The sequence below is a fragment of the Pocillopora damicornis genome, chromosome 2 (assembly GCF_964200805.1).
Source record: "Pocillopora damicornis chromosome 2, jaPocDami1.2, whole genome shotgun sequence".
NCBI classification, from domain to species: Eukaryota; Metazoa; Cnidaria; class Anthozoa; order Scleractinia; family Pocilloporidae; genus Pocillopora; species Pocillopora damicornis.
The window spans coordinates 15,311,818-15,329,738 of NC_142671.1; the positions used below are offsets into that span (position 1 = coordinate 15,311,818).

At 35.4% G+C, this 17,921-nt stretch overlaps 3 protein-coding genes across 3 annotated transcripts; 2 read left to right on the forward strand and 1 right to left on the reverse strand.

Annotated features, from left to right (window-relative positions):
- The first annotated feature begins 109 nt into the window (after positions 1-109).
- LOC113677262 (uncharacterized) lies at positions 110-4,857 on the forward strand. The gene is made up of 6 exons (XM_027194047.2): positions 110-383; positions 1,120-1,204; positions 1,753-2,363; positions 2,799-2,844; positions 3,192-3,297; positions 3,940-4,857. The coding sequence occupies exons 1-6, from the start codon at positions 278-280 to the stop codon at positions 4,066-4,068; spliced, it is 1,083 nt and encodes a 360-aa protein (XP_027049848.2). The 5' UTR covers positions 110-277; the 3' UTR covers positions 4,069-4,857.
- On the reverse strand, positions 4,492-8,973 carry LOC149050042 (translocator protein-like). Its single transcript, XM_089196575.1, has 4 exons — positions 8,741-8,973; positions 7,257-7,378; positions 6,379-6,593; positions 4,492-5,900 (listed from the first exon to the last, which is right to left on the reverse strand). Exons 2-4 carry the CDS (start codon positions 7,363-7,365, stop codon positions 5,724-5,726), a joined length of 501 nt encoding a protein of 166 aa, XP_089052701.1. The 5' UTR covers positions 7,366-7,378; positions 8,741-8,973; the 3' UTR covers positions 4,492-5,723.
- Positions 8,816-17,672, forward strand: LOC113677283 (dual specificity mitogen-activated protein kinase kinase 5). The gene is made up of 23 exons (XM_089196574.1): positions 8,816-9,016; positions 9,685-9,733; positions 10,090-10,157; positions 10,604-10,673; positions 10,933-10,973; positions 11,193-11,257; positions 11,385-11,436; positions 12,461-12,525; positions 12,769-12,808; positions 13,138-13,206; positions 13,299-13,351; positions 13,655-13,683; positions 14,049-14,110; positions 14,221-14,269; positions 14,379-14,452; positions 14,549-14,599; positions 15,200-15,271; positions 15,382-15,411; positions 15,537-15,566; positions 16,352-16,384; positions 16,600-16,661; positions 16,835-16,880; positions 17,000-17,672. Exons 1-23 carry the CDS (start codon positions 8,918-8,920, stop codon positions 17,126-17,128), a joined length of 1,338 nt encoding a protein of 445 aa, XP_089052700.1. The 5' UTR covers positions 8,816-8,917; the 3' UTR covers positions 17,129-17,672.
- Positions 17,673-17,921: the final 249 nt, after the last annotated feature.

The following is a 17,921-nucleotide window of genomic DNA, read 5'->3' on the forward strand; positions in this document are numbered from 1 at the left end:
GTTTTTATGGCTTCTTGTAAAGGGAATATTTAAATTAAGTTCTGTGGTACAACATGATTGACTCTTGTCCTTCGGTTACACTTGTTCCCAGGGCCTTATCGAGACCATCACGATATTCACTCGTGATCCCGAGAATCATGACTAATTTCGGTTTCCGGGATATGAACGTTTCAAAGTGCAGCTCTTCTTTTACTCGAATATTTGCGTTTTCAGGCAAGAAATTTGCAGAAATTTAGCGCAAATATTTGGGGACTGTGCTTGGAAGAACTCATTCAAAATGAGAATGGAGTTAAATGCAGTAATTTTCATAACTTTGAGCCTTGGAAAGTTACCCTTCATATCATCGAGTGAGAACGGGACTCAGACACAAATCGTTACTTTGGGTATGTCATTCACAAATTTTGTCAACGATGTAGTAAAGAAACATGTGACTTTGTTCTCATCTACCTATAAGTATCGTTTCTAAGCGAAAGTTAGCCGCTCTCAAAGAGCCATCTAACAGTTTCGTTTCACTCATCTTAGCGTGACAACCTAAACTCAGCACGTTCAAATATTGCTCGCATCAGTACTCGAGGAGCATGGTTCACCGCAGGATTTTTCCATCCTTACTTCAATTAAGTCTTTTATATAATTCCCACGTATTTTCAAGCATAATCTGAGAAAGAGAATAGAACTTAAAGTATCCAAGTTTCAGGCACGAACGGTAACGACCGAACGACTGTCACGCAAGTCAGTACCTTTCAATGCAAGTTCCAAACCCTCAGTTAGTGGAAGAATCAAGAAGCGTTGTTTCAAGTGTAACTCAAATATGTTGGGGAGAAGACCTGCTGACGTAAACGCGGCGAAAAAAACCCTTTTATTGCAAAAAAGGGTTATCTACATGAAAAATTTAGAGGCGTCAAAATGGGCCATCATTTACTCTCACAGCTCTCAGATTCATCGCTCTTTACCTCTCCTAACTGATCATGTTTGTCCACGGGCAATTAAATATAAGGATATATTTTCGTTCCAAATGAAGGCTTCTCTTTGTTTAAAAAAATCTCCACGTTAGGATAGCCTGCAAGGTGACAATGAAAGACGACTTTGGTAAGCTAACTATTTTCTGTTGTTTTCTCTCAGATGAATTGCAAAATTTAATCCGTACATTTCTAAACCATTCTGATGTAAAAGCTCGAGAACGCTTTGGCAATATGACTCTGTCACAGTAAGTTTCACTGAATTGTTACGTAGACACTGGCAAAGTGGGTTTTGAGAGGGCAAAAATAGAATAGGCGACTGATTATGTTAACGTCGTTATGTTAACCCTATTGTGCGCCATTAGAGGAAACAAATATCGTTCTGTTTTGCTGGCACTGCACTATAACACCACATAGTGTAGGCAAGGTATATAATTAGCGTTCATTATCGCTTTGGGGAAGAATTTGTTTTCTATTTTTGGGTTAGTAGCTTATAAAACTTGACTACATAGGCACCAGTCTTTAATCACGATAAGCTGATTGGTGACGTAGAATTGCACAAATCTTGTATGAATCAGACCGTGCCAATTCTCTTCATAAGGCTACGTTAATATTTCCCGGCTTCGTAAATCATCCTAAATGACTAAGTTCACGCATTAAACTAAACCAGTTTTAGTGCACTTTTTGTTAAATCAGTCTTTTTAGTATCATCTATTATCTAGGTTGATTCATCTAATGATATCTAAGCCAATATAATCACTGAATGTTGAATGTTCACTCTTTATATTGAATACAGGATAGCAGATGCTACAAGTGACTCTTCGTTGACACAAATCACGAACTCCAAAGTTACAGACCCTGTGCAGAAACCAACTGCACAAACGACAACAGCGATGTCAAAACTGACAATTGCAAAACCAAAGACTTCAGAAGCTACAACTACAAAATCTAAGAACACAGAACCAATAACTTCGAAATCTTCGACAATAAAACCTGCAACCGCAAAGTTTACGACAACAAAATCTGCAACTGCAAAATCTACTTCTGTAAAATCTACGACGGAAAAATCTGCAACTAAAAAATCTACTGCGGCAAAATCTACAGCTGCAATACCAACAACCAGCAAGCCAACGACTAAAACAGAAGTAACTACAATAGCAACGACCACAGACACGATTCCAAAACAAATAACTAAAAAATTGTCGACTTTTAAACTAACGACAACAAAAGAAACGATTGCAAAGGCATCAACCTCAAAACCATCGACTACAAAATCAAAGAGTACTAAACAAAAGACTGCAGAAGATACCACTGAAAAAGCAACGAATGCAGAGGCAAATACGCTAAAACCTGCGATTGCAAAAGTAAAGAATACAACAGGATCGACAACAAACACCACACAGACAGGTATGAATTAATAAGCACATTGTAACTACTGAGGAAATTACTTATTACGTAGGTTACTTTTAGTAAACGTTTTCTAACAAACGTGCATTCGAGCACCCGCCCAAATAAAATGATTGTTGAGTAGCGCCTCTTAGTAATCGGAAGGTACGTGATATATGTATTGTGGTTTAATTTTATCCTTGGTTCAAATTTTCCTTTCTTTTGTCTTTGGGTATTGTAATATATGATAATGAGTTTGAAACAAAGGAAAATAAAATTTAAACTAAGGATAAAATAGAACCACAACATATATATGTGTCCTATAAATTATTTTTTCAAGCTTTCCGTAACAAAATTAAATTAGGACATTCGTATTTACGCTCTCTGGTTGTTTTTTCCCCATCTTTTAAATTTGGAATTTAGTTTTCCTGAGATTCATTTTCTTTCTTTTTTAAGGCAAAAGCAATTCTACTAACCACAGTTCCAGTGTTAATCCTGGAAGGTAAGACAACTCTAATCATAGAACTTGTTTTAGTTTACTTTTGTTCCTATCCTTCTTTTCTTCTGTTCTCATTACAAATCTTTTCTCACTTCTCTAATATTTTGCTTGTCCTATATTCTGTTTTATTTTCTTTTCTGTTCTCCCTCGCTTTGTTAATTTTTTCTTTTTGTTTTTCCTAATCTGCTTCAATTCAAAAGAACCTCACAGAAAGAGATAACTTTCTCAGTTGAGTTAGTTGACTTAATTTCACAAACTTTGTCATTGTTTGTTTACATTAAGTATTATGACTACCAAATGCTAGATCAATAATATCTTATCTCTGAATTTATGGCTATTTTTACTCTCAGTGGACTATCTCAGCTGATAAAGCATAGAGTAAGCTTTCCAGTGCTTTTTATGGTGATGTTGGTTTTCATAGTAGCAGTCTACTTTGGATATCACAACAGAAACAAGGTTTGTTCAAACATGGTTTTCATGTTCAAAGTAATTTTTTTTGTTTTGATTAAACATGAAAAATCAATTTTCATGATTTGTTCTGAAGACCTGACAAACTGAGACTGTTTAAAAGGTAAACAAAAATTTTCAATGATCTGTGACTGATTAAGAAGAAAATTCTTCCAAGCTCTGCAAAAGGTTGAAATGATATCTGTCCAGAGCTCTGTAATATTTTTTATGACAATAATTCTGTAGAGATCTGCGATTGGATTAAAAAAAAAATTAATCAAAGGTATTGCTCAAGAGGAACAATCTAAAGAACTCTGTGATTTGTCCAAATGGAAACCCTTAAAAGAGATCTGACAAAGGTTACAAATAAAGGAAACTTGAAGAGAAAGGTGTGCAGAGCCTTGGAATTGATCAAAAGAAAACTTGCAGAGCTCTACAATCAGTTTAAACTGGAAAAAGCTGTAGACCTTCTAGAATGGACAGCTCAAAACTGACAAACTCATGCCACATACCTTCAATGGTCACCAAAACCAATTGAAACCTGACTGAAAGCTTTGCTTATGCTTTCAATTCCCTTTGTCTGGCATTGTCCCATCACTTATGTTGGTTTGCAATATGGGAACAAGTTTGCCCTTTTCCCTTGCTTTGCAGATCAATCACTTTTTAAAGGAAGGCTTTGTCAAAGCAAAAAAGGGAGGTAGTGGTTACCTTAAAGTCAAAGTGGAAGATGGCAACTACATTGAGCTACCTCGTGATGCAAACAGACAATATGTTTATTAAACTGAAAATGCTGTATCCTGTGACTTGTACACAAGTAATCATTGGTGATATTAAATTTACCCATCAGATGCTACTTCTAAATGGCAGTTGATTACACAAGCAACCACATGAGCACACTCTATTCAAGAGTATAATTTTCATTCAGCCAAGTGTTACTCAAAATAAGGAAACTGTAACAGCCTTTGGTATTGTTTACCTGCTTAGTTAGGAATTGTATATTTTCTTGTAACAATTTTTGTTTTTCTCCTCTGGATTACTCCTTTTGAAAAGGGTCTATTGGATCTGCTCATGACATTGATAGGTTTACATAGAGTGGTATGTGGGTTTCGGTATGTTTACACTTCAAACTGTGCGACTCTATGCATTTGTAGTAGGCCATCATACTTAAATAAACTAATTAAAGTAAATAATATGAAGACAGCATTAGAAACCATCTTTAATTGGCCTTAAGAGGATGTTCAATTACTTATTACAGTTACATACAGATTTTGTGTTACCATCCTAAAAATGAAGCTCAAAAGTTGATCTTCATTCAATTTTTTAGCAGTTAGGTAAAAAACACCTGTAAATCATTTTGTATCAGGAGCAAATCAATATTTTTTAAAGGAAAGTCAACTGGATTTTTAAAAGTAAGTCACACCCATATAGAAAATCTGCAGTTTGTCCAAAATAGGAGTTTGTATGTTCATTTTAAATAGTTTTACACTAGTTAATTAAGATAATTGTAAATTATAACATCTGTAGTAAATTATTATATTTTGAAAATAAAGTGAAATGAGTTATAAATTACCCCAACAGGTAAGGGGCATACTGTGATCCCACTGTGAACTTAAACATGCACTTCCCTTGGTTGTTTTTCCGTCCTCTCCTTTCACCTCTTTTCCCAGCACAAACATAAACACTATACAGGAGTAGTTACCAAGACAACGTGGTAATACAAAAAGGGGTTAGGTGTAGGGGAAATTCCTCTGTAGGTATAGGATGTGAGATAACACAGTTGAACACAAAAATGGCTTTTATTTTTCAAAAATATTATAATTTCTAATTGAAGAGCTGTTATTCCTTACTATGGAAAAGATCACTTTTGGGATCATGTTTTCTCTTGTACATCAGCATTTTGATAATTTCATATGGCAAACACAAATCTATCAGTTGTTTTGTATTAAAATTGTTAATCTAACATGCATCTTCAGAATGGAACTCAAATACAATCAGTTGGCTGATAAACCATTATTATTTTAGGAAGGTTCAAGCCATGTAGTCTTCACAGCGCTTCTTCTCACTGTCCATAATTTTTCAGCCTAGGAAAGCATGGCAGCCCTGAAGAAACTGCACTTCACCTCATTAATATATTGTCAAGTCCATAGAGACTTTCAAAAATACATGGAGACGGAGTTCAAAACCGACAATATCATGCTCAAATATATCCACATTTTAAATACACAAGTTTGATTAAGAATGACATATTTTCCAAAACTTTGCATTAAAAACCAAATTCCTATGTGGAACTACACTTTTATTTTTATATAATCATCAATTTCAACTTACTTATTGAGTTAAATTTCTTCTAACCTAATTATGATTTATATCCCTGAGGATTACTATTGGTGATTTCTGCATAACTAAGACAACTGATCCAGTAGTTCTTGAAGGCTTCACTCTTCTTTTATGGCTGGCTTGTTCATTTGCCAGATGCAATAGTTAAGAGCTGTAGCCAGTGTAACCCAACCAAGATAAGGCAGCATGAGTCCTGCTGCTAGTTTGTTGATTGGGTAGAATGTGTAAACACAACCAGCAATATTCAGCCACAGAAGACAAATCTCACCAAAAGCCTTTTTATGAAGGAGAGAAAATCAAAATTGTAATAAATCATTTTGTGCATTTTATTGTGTAAATTTTTGCTTTTGTTTTGTTCCTTTGAGGAGGGGGAGGGTGACAGGCAGAGTGTTGGTTAGGGCCATATTAGAGACATTCTCTTGATTTCTTTCTACTCTTCAGATCCCTCCATCAATCTTACCTTGTTACAAGGGAAAATTAGATGGGGAGGGCTTTATATCTCCTTAACATGGGTGTTACAATGGTAGAAAACCCAGTGAAATTTCAGGGGACAATGGGGTGTCTTTGACCTTTGCTCTTTTATCTTCGGTCTTGTAAAATAGTTTGAAAAACAAGCTCAAATTTGTCTGTGCAATGAACAAATCTTTGCAGTTCGTATCACATTCATGAATTTTTTTTTTAAAACAATAATCACTCTCTGCCAGTGTCACCACAATTGTTAAATAGGGTTTAAATCTCAACAGCATTCCTTACCAGCCCCAACTTGTGAGAGCCAAAGAAAATTGGAGTCCACAACCAGTTCAAAGCCAGGTTTGTCCCATACAGGGCCAGTGCAGTTTTTGCTTCGCCATCAAATCCTCCACCATCTCGCCATACAAGATATGATGCATAACCCATTCCAGAGTATAGGCTGGTCCACATTGGCCCAAAGAGCCAGTTTGGGGGTCTCCATGAGGGTTTCTTTAAGTCTGGAATGAATGTTTAATACTTAACACAATATGAAAAAATTCCCAGTAGCCTTAATGGAGCTAAGTCAAATCTATTTAGATCAATTTTTGCTGCTTGGCTTAAAAGGTGCTGTATAAATTAGCTGAAGGAGTAAGACAAAATTTCAAGAAGTAATTATATATCAAAAGGCAACAAGCAGGGCTATGAAAATCATTGGAAACATCATGTCAAACCAATTGGATAAGACACAAATTATGACTAAACCTCCTTAATTGTCAAAAAATAAGGTTATGAAATGGTTGGGAGGAAAGCACATGTAGGACATCCCTAAAGAGTGATTAATTCAAAGGTAATGAACAGGAAAAAATACAGAAAAATTTTTAGTTGTTGGAAAATCTCTTCATTCTATGAAAATTTTTAAAATCAGAGGTAGTTTCCTAAATGAACACTACAAATATCAAAACTGATAAGGTGACCGTTTTCTGTATTTCAATACACATAATCTATTGTCGGAAAAATAGATTTTTTTCAACAATCTCTTGACAGTTGGCAAGTGAAATCCATTTGCCTGTGCTGTATCATACAATTTTCTTCACCCTCAGGTGGACTGTATAACTGACTTTCCATTTTGAAAATGATTGTTATGTTAAGTATACAATGAATGGTTAGGCATTTTCAGGTACCTTTGTCAAACCAGTCCTTAATCTGAGATCTGGTGATGAATCCCCCAAGCATACCACCAACATTAGGTAGCAAGACTGACCCACCAATGATAACCCAAGGCTGTGGCATAATTATCAGTTACCTGTAAGATCAATGGATTGATAATGACCAAAGGTACTAAAGTTTAATCTGATTTTTTATTTCAAATGTACATACCATCATCATGCCATGCCGCTTACTAAGGAATCAGTGACTCCATTTAAAATAATTGCATTGAATTTAAAGGCCTAATTCTACCCAGAGGAATGGCAAGGAGATATTGAGATAAAAAATCCACTTCAAGCCTGGATGAAATTAATTAATTAAAATGGTATGCAAATAAAGAAAGTTTACAACAATGAAACAGCCTAAAAAGGTCTACAACAGTTTAGCTCATTGAGTTATTCCCTTTCTTAAAAAAAGTCTACATTCCAAATTATTACTGTCTGCAAATCACATCATCATGCTCAACAACAAGTGCATGTCAAGAATCTTTCAGTAGGTTAACTTAAATGTATTCCAACAGAATAAAAAAAAAGTAAAAAAGTTTATGGAAATGAGACAAATAAGAGAGTGTTAAGGCAAGAGCAGAGGTGGCAGAGCATTTTAAAACATGAAGGGAGGGGGGCTTATCTTTAGCTCAGCCTATACTCCCACTTAAATTTTCTAAAATGCCCTTTTCACTGATTTTTGGTACATGCAAACCCCTTTACAATCTTCACAGTTTCAAGTGTGTCTGTAATCAATTTGTTACTAACTTTCATTTTTCTTGAGCACAGTTTAAAAATCAGTTTAGCATTAGATTGAGTTACTGCATACAAAATTAAATCATGTGTAATTTCCTCAGCACACTATCTGGCTTTTCAAACACAGGTTGGAGTTGTTCAAAAAAAGTTTTACTACATATCATTCCTCCAAGACCATTTCTGATAAAAGGATTTGTGAAAAGATCAGGAGATTGAATAGTTTGCAATTTTTATGGTGCACTATTGATATTTCTGGCACCAAAACGTTGGGGTGCTCTGCCCCCCTAAGATTTTGTTTGGGGGGGGGGGTCTACGGGCCCCTCCTGCTCCGCCGCCTATGAGGTGAGAAGGGCAGTGAAAAGGGGGGACAGGGAAGAGGGTTTTGAAGAGGCATGCGTGTGGCCCCACGGTCAGATATGATGGATGGTGGTACGATTCATTCCAAACTATAGCAAACACCTGCAACAGGCTATCACGAATTTAAAAACCACCGTTTTCGCTTAAAGGCGAAAATCATATTAGGCCTGATTAGATGCCATCATCAAGGTGATCATAGCACTGTAACATAATTTTTTTACCTTTACGAATGAAGAGGCAAAATTTTTCGTTTAGGGGTAAATCAAATTACCATAGATCTATTGCAGACCTTAGATAGGTGCATTGATTGAGAATATAATACAACAAAGGTGAAAAAATGAAAAAACAACCCACACGCCTACCTTGTGTGCTCCTGAAATTGTTTTGCAACTACGGAGTGATGTCAAGAGGGCTGGAGACAAATCTGAGCCTAGTCCCTCTCGGCCGTCATATCTTCCGGCGATCAAACGCCCTTCACTTTTCTGCATGATGGACAAGGCAGCTAGAAAGTTCTTGAAGTGAAATGACTCTTTCGCCTTATGTCCTTGTCACCTTCGCTGGTGATGCGCATTGTTCCTGATGAAGGGGAAGCTGTAGACTGGACAGCTCATCACAATATTATTTTCCGAGATGTGTTGGTATGTTTGTTGATATTTAGAGCTTCTTTCAACCGCAATTTAATGACATGTTACAGATGTAGGTTCAAGTGTCAGTGCTTGGCCGTGGCTGAAAACTACACTAGGAGACACGAAAAATTGAAAAATTACTAAGTGCTTAGCCTTTTTATTTTAATTCATGCTCTTGCTTTTGGAAAAGCTGGAAAGGTAAACCCATTTGCGACGATAAATTGCCATCAATGTGATTCACTATCAAGTGACATACAAGCTTAGTTAAAGAACATATAACCACGAGGAAACAGTCAACAAGATTGAGGCATTCTTCATTTTGAGTTACTTCTTACTATATTTCTGTCTTCTCGTAATACTTTCATGGATACTAATTACCAGAAAACCGTCGTTGTTGCATTTATTTAATTATCTTTCACAATTTGAATCCAATGTGCTCGACAGTCGACATTTCTTCATTACACTTGAAAGGATACAAAAGTAATTGATACCTTAAATGGCTAGAGAAAATTCAAACATGCAGCTATTAAACTGAAATAATATTGGTAATTAATTCCAAATCATGTGATGTGCTTCTAGTGTCAAAAAACGGATAAGCTTCTTTCATGTACATTATTTATGCTGACCAACCTCTCTACCTCCACTTCTGCTCACTAATGAGGTGTTTTGTTGTTTTGCAGGAGGCGATATCTCAGGTGATGCCTCATGCTACAGCCACTGCATTTGAATGTATGTACAGTCATTACTAAAAAACTAGTAGAACTGAACCATGCTATTATGAACAATCTGTCTGGAGCTTTCTGTTCCACACTGAAAAGGTCAACATAAAATACAAGTCCACATTGCTGACATGTTCAGGGACTTTCGTAATAATGATGAAAAGTATATAAATTGAACTATATGAAGATTACATTCATCAATCAGTATATACCTGTGCTTTCATACTGGGGAAAAATAATAACAATTGTCAAGGTTTGTGTTTGCTTTCTTGAGAGTCTTAGATTTAAAGCTGCAGCATATTCTAAAATATTGAATTTTATCCATTCAAGTTTTCCACTATTGTGTTTTTTTTCCACTGGAAATAGATGAAGATGAAGAAGGAGATAGAATCACTGTTAGGGGTGATGAAGAACTTCAGGCCATGATCAATGGGGTAAATTATCATGATAATGGTTATATTGACTGGATTATATTTTAAATTGATGCAAACTCCAATTGTGATAGATGGCAAAAAAAGTGAATGTCAGAATGCATCCATCTTGGCTAAAATAAGAGTATAGGTTTCTATATTTGTTTAACTATTGGTGGTGTACAACTCATTGAAAATGTGATACCATTATGAACAGAGGCAGATGCATCTACCTTCAATACTTCAGTACTTTAGGGAATGCAAAATGATGCCCTTGAGTCCTTATTTAGAGATGTTTGCTGAACGTTTAAAATGTGTTGAAGTGACACTTGATTAACAATTTACTCAATGTTAAAGACATAGCTAATTTAAATTACCATAATTTTAAATTTACTAGGATCAAGTAAAACACTGACCGTGTACATGTACATATTTCTGTAATGTTTATGTTGTCAATTTTCTACAAAAAGCACATGTGGATGAACTGTGAAAGGCAGAGAAGAGGAGTACCACTGGAGCCATTAATGGTTTATCCAAAAGGTATTTGATAGGATGTTGTTATAATTATATGAACTGTACTTTTAAATGTGCTTTCTTGTTTTATTTTTTATGTACACAGAAAGTAACAATATATATTTTGTGCTTCAAATTGACTCAAGATAGGAACTTTTAATCATAAACTTGTTTTTATTTTGAAATTGGTCTTATATGATTTAAACTGATTTCCATCAAAACTTTTTGAGTCAGATCTTGAAAATGATTTTAAAGCTAATTGTACATCAAATTTTTCCTTGTACAGCTTGTAGAACTTCAAGAAGAAGGAATTTTTGTGGACTGACTGTAAGTACAGTTATTACATGTAGATAGACATGGCAGATGTGAACTACAGTCAGGATAGTTCTAATTTACATGTACATTCTTCAGAGCTGTCAGCTAGAGCCACTTATTCATAAATAACATTTTCCTCTAGCTGTGAATTAATTCATAGACTTTCAGAAAGTAACATTATTGTGAGCTGAATTAATAATTGAAAATTGTGTGTCTGAACATTTTGTCTAGGTTAACACAAAGGCAGCTCCAGTAAACAATGCCATACCAACTAATGCTAATCTCCCTACAGAAAGGTTAGTTGTTCCTATACATCTAGTTATTAAGCCGAATTTCATTTATGTCAACCAACTTTCTCTGATTAGTACAAGTGAACACAATTGTTGGTCAGTTTTTGTCTTACACCATTTTCTTATCTTTAAGCTCACACAAACCAGAGAGGGGGGACATAAGGATTATCTTAGCAAATGGTCAGGTAAGAGAGGTGAATTTCCAGTAATTGGTTCCTGCTTAAAAGAAGTATCTATAAAAGCCTGAAGCAAATTTATCCAAAACAAAATGTCACCAAAAAGAGGTGTTAATTAAAAGAAGTGAAAAGAATGGATGAACTTTGAAAAAATGGAAAATATACATTTATTGTATCAAAAAATTTCCTTTGATTAAAAATTTTTTCAAACTACATTTTATTTTGTATGAGTCATCTATTGTCTTGAAGGGTTAGACTATACAGTCAATTAAATTAGAAGACAAAGGAAATTGAAAATCAAATTGCTCTGAAAGAATTGTTACATAATTGAGAATTATGTAACAATTTAACAGAATTGTTAAATAATGTGAAATGAGATACAATACACTTAATTGCATAAAGTGAACCTTTTAGGCTGACGTACTGTATACCTGCATGGTTTAAGGAGATTTCAACAAAAGTTGAAACATATTTCTGATATGAGTGCAAGGTTGGAATGAAGTAGCCTGACAGTTATGGAAATTTGGTCTGTAATTATACAAGTGATTAACAAAATCAGATGACTGTGAAGTGGGAGTCCAATTTGTTAATCACAAGTATGATTACAGACAGTATTGGACAACAAGAAGTCCTGTCACCAATTAATCATCACCATAATGATTTCAATCTCTGAAAAGGCAAATACACCTAGAAAAAATTTCTTCAGTGGATACAATGTCTTAAGTTAAAAATTCCTCCATTTTGGAAATTGTTGCTATCAATGATTATTTTGGTCTTTTCTGTGATTGGTGGAATTAGTATGATTGGCTGCTTCAACTGTCTGATAACAGGTGTCTGTTTACAGCCAACTGTCTGATTAGAACAGTAACAGAAAAATTAAGCTGCAAATCCACCAATAATATGTGAGGAATTTTTAATGGTTATGATTAGTAGCATAATTCAAATGCACTTGTTTCGTGTTACAAAAATTGATTGAACTTTTAGGATTAAATAATTTCTAGCTCCCTAACTGTATGCACTGATGCATCTGTAGGTATCTCACACTGACATACAGCATCAAGACATTTTGGGCCATGGAAATGGAGGAACAGTTTATAGGTGGGTTATTCACTCTTAATTTGATTTTAAATTTTGAACATCTATTGTCAAATGAACTGTAAGTGCTGTAACCACTTCATGCATAAAAATTTTCTCTTCACCTAGCTTATAACTGAAAAAAACTTGCAAACAAAAACTGTGTTACTTTTGAGCACTGTGATTGAAAAAACCCAAAGAACCATTCTGTCAATTGCAGCTGAGCCTTTGGTTTTTTCATTTGCTCATGGCTATTGTTCTGTTTAGGGCATTACACACAAGCACAAGCAGAATTATTGCAGTTAAGGTGAGTGTCTGGATTTGCTTTGAGGGTAGGTTTGTGTTATACCTTCTTGATTACCCACAACAGTTCCATTTTTCAAACATTATTTTCTAATAAATTGCTTTTGTGGAAAATTTACACGTTAAGTGATTTTTTTAAAAAATGCTTTGAACTGACAGAGTGCAAATTCATAATTTATTAATTTAATTTGTAACTTTGCTATGAGTTTAAATTGATGTATAAATTTTATTTGTGTTATACATGTATGTTTTTCAGTAAAGTTATTGGATCTGTTGAAGTTAAAAACTTTTTGCTGTAAAAGTATATTAAGAGCTGAATGATATTATCTTCAGGTGATTCCTTTAGATGTAACTCCTGATGTACAGAAACAGATCATTTCTGAATTGGAAATACTTTTTCAGGTAAAGTTGTATTGTACATTATTTTATTATTCAACATCTATTTGATTGTTCAATGCTAATTATTGTCCTTTTTTAACTGCTATTTTTTTCAGTGCTCTTCACCATTCATTATTGAATTCTATGGAGCATTTTTTGTTGAAAATAGGTATGGTATCCTTTCAGTCAAATTAAATGCATCGCTATCCTCTCTTTTTACACTCTATGGTGTTTTCCAGAGATTGTTTAATTGGTCAGCCTTAAAAAAAAATACTAGCCAGCAAAGGCTAAAAGAAATTTTAGATTGAGACATATATTTCACTAGTTTGTTTACTGTAAACTCCAGCATGTAGGTGTATAAAAGCAAGCCACAACAATATTATTACTAGGTGAAAAAATGCTGGTATTAATTTTAATGATGCTATTACCAACTGAATATTGATTTGGTTTCATTTGGTGTATTTTTTCATAGGATATCAATCTGTACAGAATATATGGATGGTAAGAACTGTATGATAGGCATTAAGAACTGTGCAAATTAACCTCCTTGCTCCTTGAAGTTCATAGAACTAGCTAATATTGCAGGACCATGCTTTGTATATGGGGACTAGTTCAGAAATTTGTTAAATCCCAAGGCTTTTAAAGCCTATTATTGTAGGTGGGGGTACTCTCTATTTCAAAACCACACTTCTGCTATTACACATAAATCAACCATGTACAGGTATAGCACATGACCTTTTGTTAACCACTAGTTGAAAGCAAACATTTTTTGTAAAAGTAAAACGCTAGTTTCCATTTGAGGTCAATACCTTACAAATCTAAATAGAACCAGTTTATTGACCAATTTTTTTCATTTTTTTTTTCAGGCGGTTCTCTTGACCAGTATGGCTGGATCCCTGAACCAGTTCTAGGAAGAATTGCAGTTTCAGTGAGTGCTCTTAAAATCTTTTTTTTAATTTTTTTAATCAAACATCTCTTAAACAGTTCATAGCTGCATGTACATGTAACTTTATTCTGACTATTTTTCATGATTTATAGGTGGTCAAAGGACTCCTTTATTTGTGGGAGCTAAAAATTATGCACAGAGGTTGGTAATACATGGTATAATACATTAGTAATTTATCAAGAGTTCCATTCTCTTACGTTTCAACAGAGCCCCTCACGGTCAGACTAATGACTCCATGTTCTTATTGTAGATGTGAAACCCTCTAATATTTTGGTGAGCACAAGAGGTCAAGTGAAATTATGTGACTTTGGTGTCAGTCGACAGGTTAGTAAATTTGGACACTGATTTAAAAAAAGGTGTACATAGCTAAATTTTTTTTAGTTAGAATTTCATTTCACAAAATTGTTGCTTTCTTTACAGCTGGTCAATTCAATTGCAACAACTTATGTTGGAACTCATGCTTACATGGCGGTGAGTTGAAGTTTTAACATTATACAGTAGAGGTTTCTTTTTTTTTTTGAGAGGTGCAGTTTTTTTTTATTTTTTATTTTTTCATTTATTCATTTACTTTTATTGAGAAATCACTGCATCTGATTTGCTCAGAACGATGTTACATTATGTCGCACGTTACTTAAATGTTTCGGCGAGGACCAATAGACGACTCATTTTAACTCTACATTGTGCTCAAAATTCACGACATAGGAACTCACTCCTTCAGTAATTTATAGATCCTCCGGGGATCTCTCCGAAAATGGGATTTATCTTAAAAAATAAGTAAACAGGGGCTACAGTCAGAGGGAAGGTCTATGTGGGTTGTGCAATCTCTTATCTTGATTCTTTCCCTGTAAGACTTATACTATGCGCTTATCGCTCACATTTTAACCAAGTTTTTGAAAAACAATGTAGAGGCTGGGGAGTATTTTCGACGTCTTAATAAAAATGGTTCAGGCCATCGAAATAAACCCAAAGAATTCAGCGTTGTAGCAAGAGAGTTCCCTGCTCTCTGGTGCGCAATTAACAGCTCGCTTGACTTTCCTTTGCGATTCATTACTCTCGTATCTCTTACCTCAGCCCGAACGCATACAAGGAGATGAATACAGCATTCGATCGGAGCTCTGGAGTCTTGGCGTGTCTCTTCTTGAGGTAAAGAAAACATCCAAGGTTTTTTGACTGAATTGATCGTTTCGCAGTGAAAACACCTTGATTGAAACAAACTGAAACTCGATTTTTTTAAACTTTCATTTTTATTGCAGATGGCTTTGGGAAGGTTTCCTTACCCAACGGTAAGAGGTTTAATTTATGGTGGTTGTTTAAAAAGAGTTCGGTGGTTTTTAACTGTCTTTCTACAGGAATCTTTAAAATGTGACTAATTTCTTCTAATTTTTTTAATGCATTTTTTGTTTAACAGGAGAGTCATGGAGGCGCCGAAACGTTTCTGGTAACATTGCAATTTTATTGGAAATTTTTGTAACATATTATTGATTTTGACTAATTCGCTTTAGCGAGAAGTATCTCGTCCCGCTGTTCGGGCATGCGCACAGACATCAACAGGCGTGGTCCACTTGGCCACAGCGCGGTGATGTCCGCATGGTTGACGAACGAAACGCGACTTAACCGTGCAGTTCTTAACCATAAGCCGTGGTTAAAGTTTGCTTGGTCAAATGCACGAAACCCCGACACAGTAGCGGCAAGAAGTCTCTTGTCAGTAATAGTTGAAAGGTTTTATTTCTCAATTTTTTACCTCCCTTTTCGAATAAGATGGGTCATTCAAAGCCAACTTCTTTCGATTTAAAGTAATCAGGGATCAGCCAATGAAAAGGTCATGCTTACATGGAGTTTTGAATAATACACGCACGTTCCCCGCCCCCCACAAACCCCTCAAACGAAACACGCGGGCGATGTCCCTCTGATTTATTGATTTATTGGTAGGCGGTACTGTAGTCTCGACGTATTACACGGCAGTAATCCCTAACTTTGACTGTGATTATTAAGACGTAAAGTTCAGTTTCATTTAATTTGATCGAAGTTACAATATAACGAAAGAGAGTGGTTGAAAATAGTTGATAATAATATATATGAAAAATAGCTTGAAACTACACTCTAAGGTCTTTTTACCATCGCCACCAATTAGTAAACAATAGTGAAAACAACAGTGACATCATAAGCTATGATAACAGCTCGAAAACCTGGGTTAAGACCAGCCTTTTGTGATTCTTTTCACAGCCAATAGCGTTACTTCAATGCATCGTTCACGAGGTGAGCAAAATGTGTCTTGTTCTTCATTTCATGTTCAATTGTTTTTCTGGGAAGGTGCTCATATTTCTTGCTATGTTACCCCGAAAGGGAAGGTCATTATCATATGTGATCTCCCAGTCATGTACTTCACTTTTGCTTTACAGTCCTTGCTCTACTGAAGGATGCGTAGTTATTTGCATAGTTTGTTATTTGTTTGTTTCTCTCCTCATCTCAAGAACCCGCCACGGCTACCTGAGGATAAATTCTCACCAGCTTTTGTGGATTTCGTGTCTCAATGGTACGTTATTGATTTCTAAGATCATCTTGTTGTGCGTGGGGGTGGGGGAAAGGGTGCGTTACTTGACAGGTGCTAATTAACACACCCTGGACCGAATTTCTTTACGTCCTCGCGGTTGTGTGTTTTCTCTGAAATATCATTTACCACACAAGACTATTTTAATTTTCTATTAGCATGCAGAAAAATCCCATATCGAGATTGACCCCAGAAGCGGTTTTGGTGAGTCAAAATTAATTATCTCAAGTGTGCACACATTGAATTTGTCTCGTATTTTCCCTCTTGTTGTTATCACGATTCATTCGCTTACCAGATCTGTTTGTGTTTTCTGTGAACTGCAGGCTCATCCTTTCATTGCATCAAATGATGATGGTAATGTGGATATGATATCTATGTGGGTTTGTCGCCAGCTGGAACAGAGACGGTCATGCGCACAGAGTATGGACTCACCTAATTCCGAATCATCCTGATTACATCCACACCACTTGGCTTTATGTATAAAAATATACATTATTTTCTAGTTTATTTTCTAAGGAAATACGTTTTGAAAAAACGATTAGGAACTGCTTTGTCGCACCGAGACTCCAACGCAAGAAACACGTTGCCAATGGTTCCCAGACGAAAGCGGCCATGATCATTGATCGTGTTTTTTGGTTCTGTTCATCACTATTTTTGGTGCAGTTCTTCACTGTTTACTCTCGTCTTCGTCTTGTAAATAGTCAATTATGAAGATAAGGGAAGCCGTCAAAGTGTACAAAGAATAACTTTTATTCGGCAGATAAGTGAGCTCTTAAACCAGTCTGTGTGCGAACAGTGTTCATGAAGTGGAGCTCTCAAAAACTAGTACGTTTTGAAGAACCAATAATGCCCGTTTACGCTGTCAATTGTTATTTTGACAGTGAAATCAATTTTACTTTAAAATTTGATTTTCTCCAGACTAAGAGTGGTATGAATGATTAGCTTTTAGACGAAATTTGAAGTTATCCTTACAATTAAAGAATGCGTAGAACAGTACGTGTAGGTGAATCATATTAAGAGGAGATGACTGGGGTGGATTCGAGAGAGTATGCTTGAAATATGGTTAATTTTAACAGCCAACCCTCCATTCGTCTTAAGTGTATGGTTGCGATACAATTAAGGACGCGAGTGAAGCCACGATTTCAAAGTACTTCAAAAGCAACCGTTTGCATTTTTGCACACACTCAGCCATAACCTCACTTCCTAGAGTCTCTGGAAACAACTGATGATGAATCACATCAATAC

Coding starts and splice junctions, on each gene's coding strand:
- LOC113677262 (XM_027194047.2), top strand. CDS start 278: ATGAGAATGGAGTTAAATGCAGTAATTTTCATAACTTTGAGCCTTGGA. Junction 384..1,119: donor GACACAAATCGTTACTTTGG/GTATGTCATTCA, acceptor GTTTTCTCTCAG/ATGAATTGCAAAATTTAATC. Junction 2,364..2,798: donor AACAAACACCACACAGACAG/GTATGAATTAAT, acceptor TTCTTTTTTAAG/GCAAAAGCAATTCTACTAAC.
- LOC149050042 (XM_089196575.1), bottom strand. CDS start 7,365: ATGCCACAGCCTTGGGTTATCATTGGTGGGTCAGTCTTGCTACCTAAT. Junction 6,594..7,256: donor TAAGGACTGGTTTGACAAAG/GTACCTGAAAAT, acceptor CATTCATTCCAG/ACTTAAAGAAACCCTCATGG. Junction 5,901..6,378: donor GCTCTCACAAGTTGGGGCTG/GTAAGGAATGCT, acceptor CTTCATAAAAAG/GCTTTTGGTGAGATTTGTCT.
- LOC113677283 (XM_089196574.1), top strand. CDS start 8,918: ATGTCCTTGTCACCTTCGCTGGTGATGCGCATTGTTCCTGATGAAGGG. Junction 13,352..13,654: donor GCATTTTTTGTTGAAAATAG/GTATGGTATCCT, acceptor ATTTTTTCATAG/GATATCAATCTGTACAGAAT. Junction 16,385..16,599: donor TTCAATGCATCGTTCACGAG/GTGAGCAAAATG, acceptor CCTCATCTCAAG/AACCCGCCACGGCTACCTGA.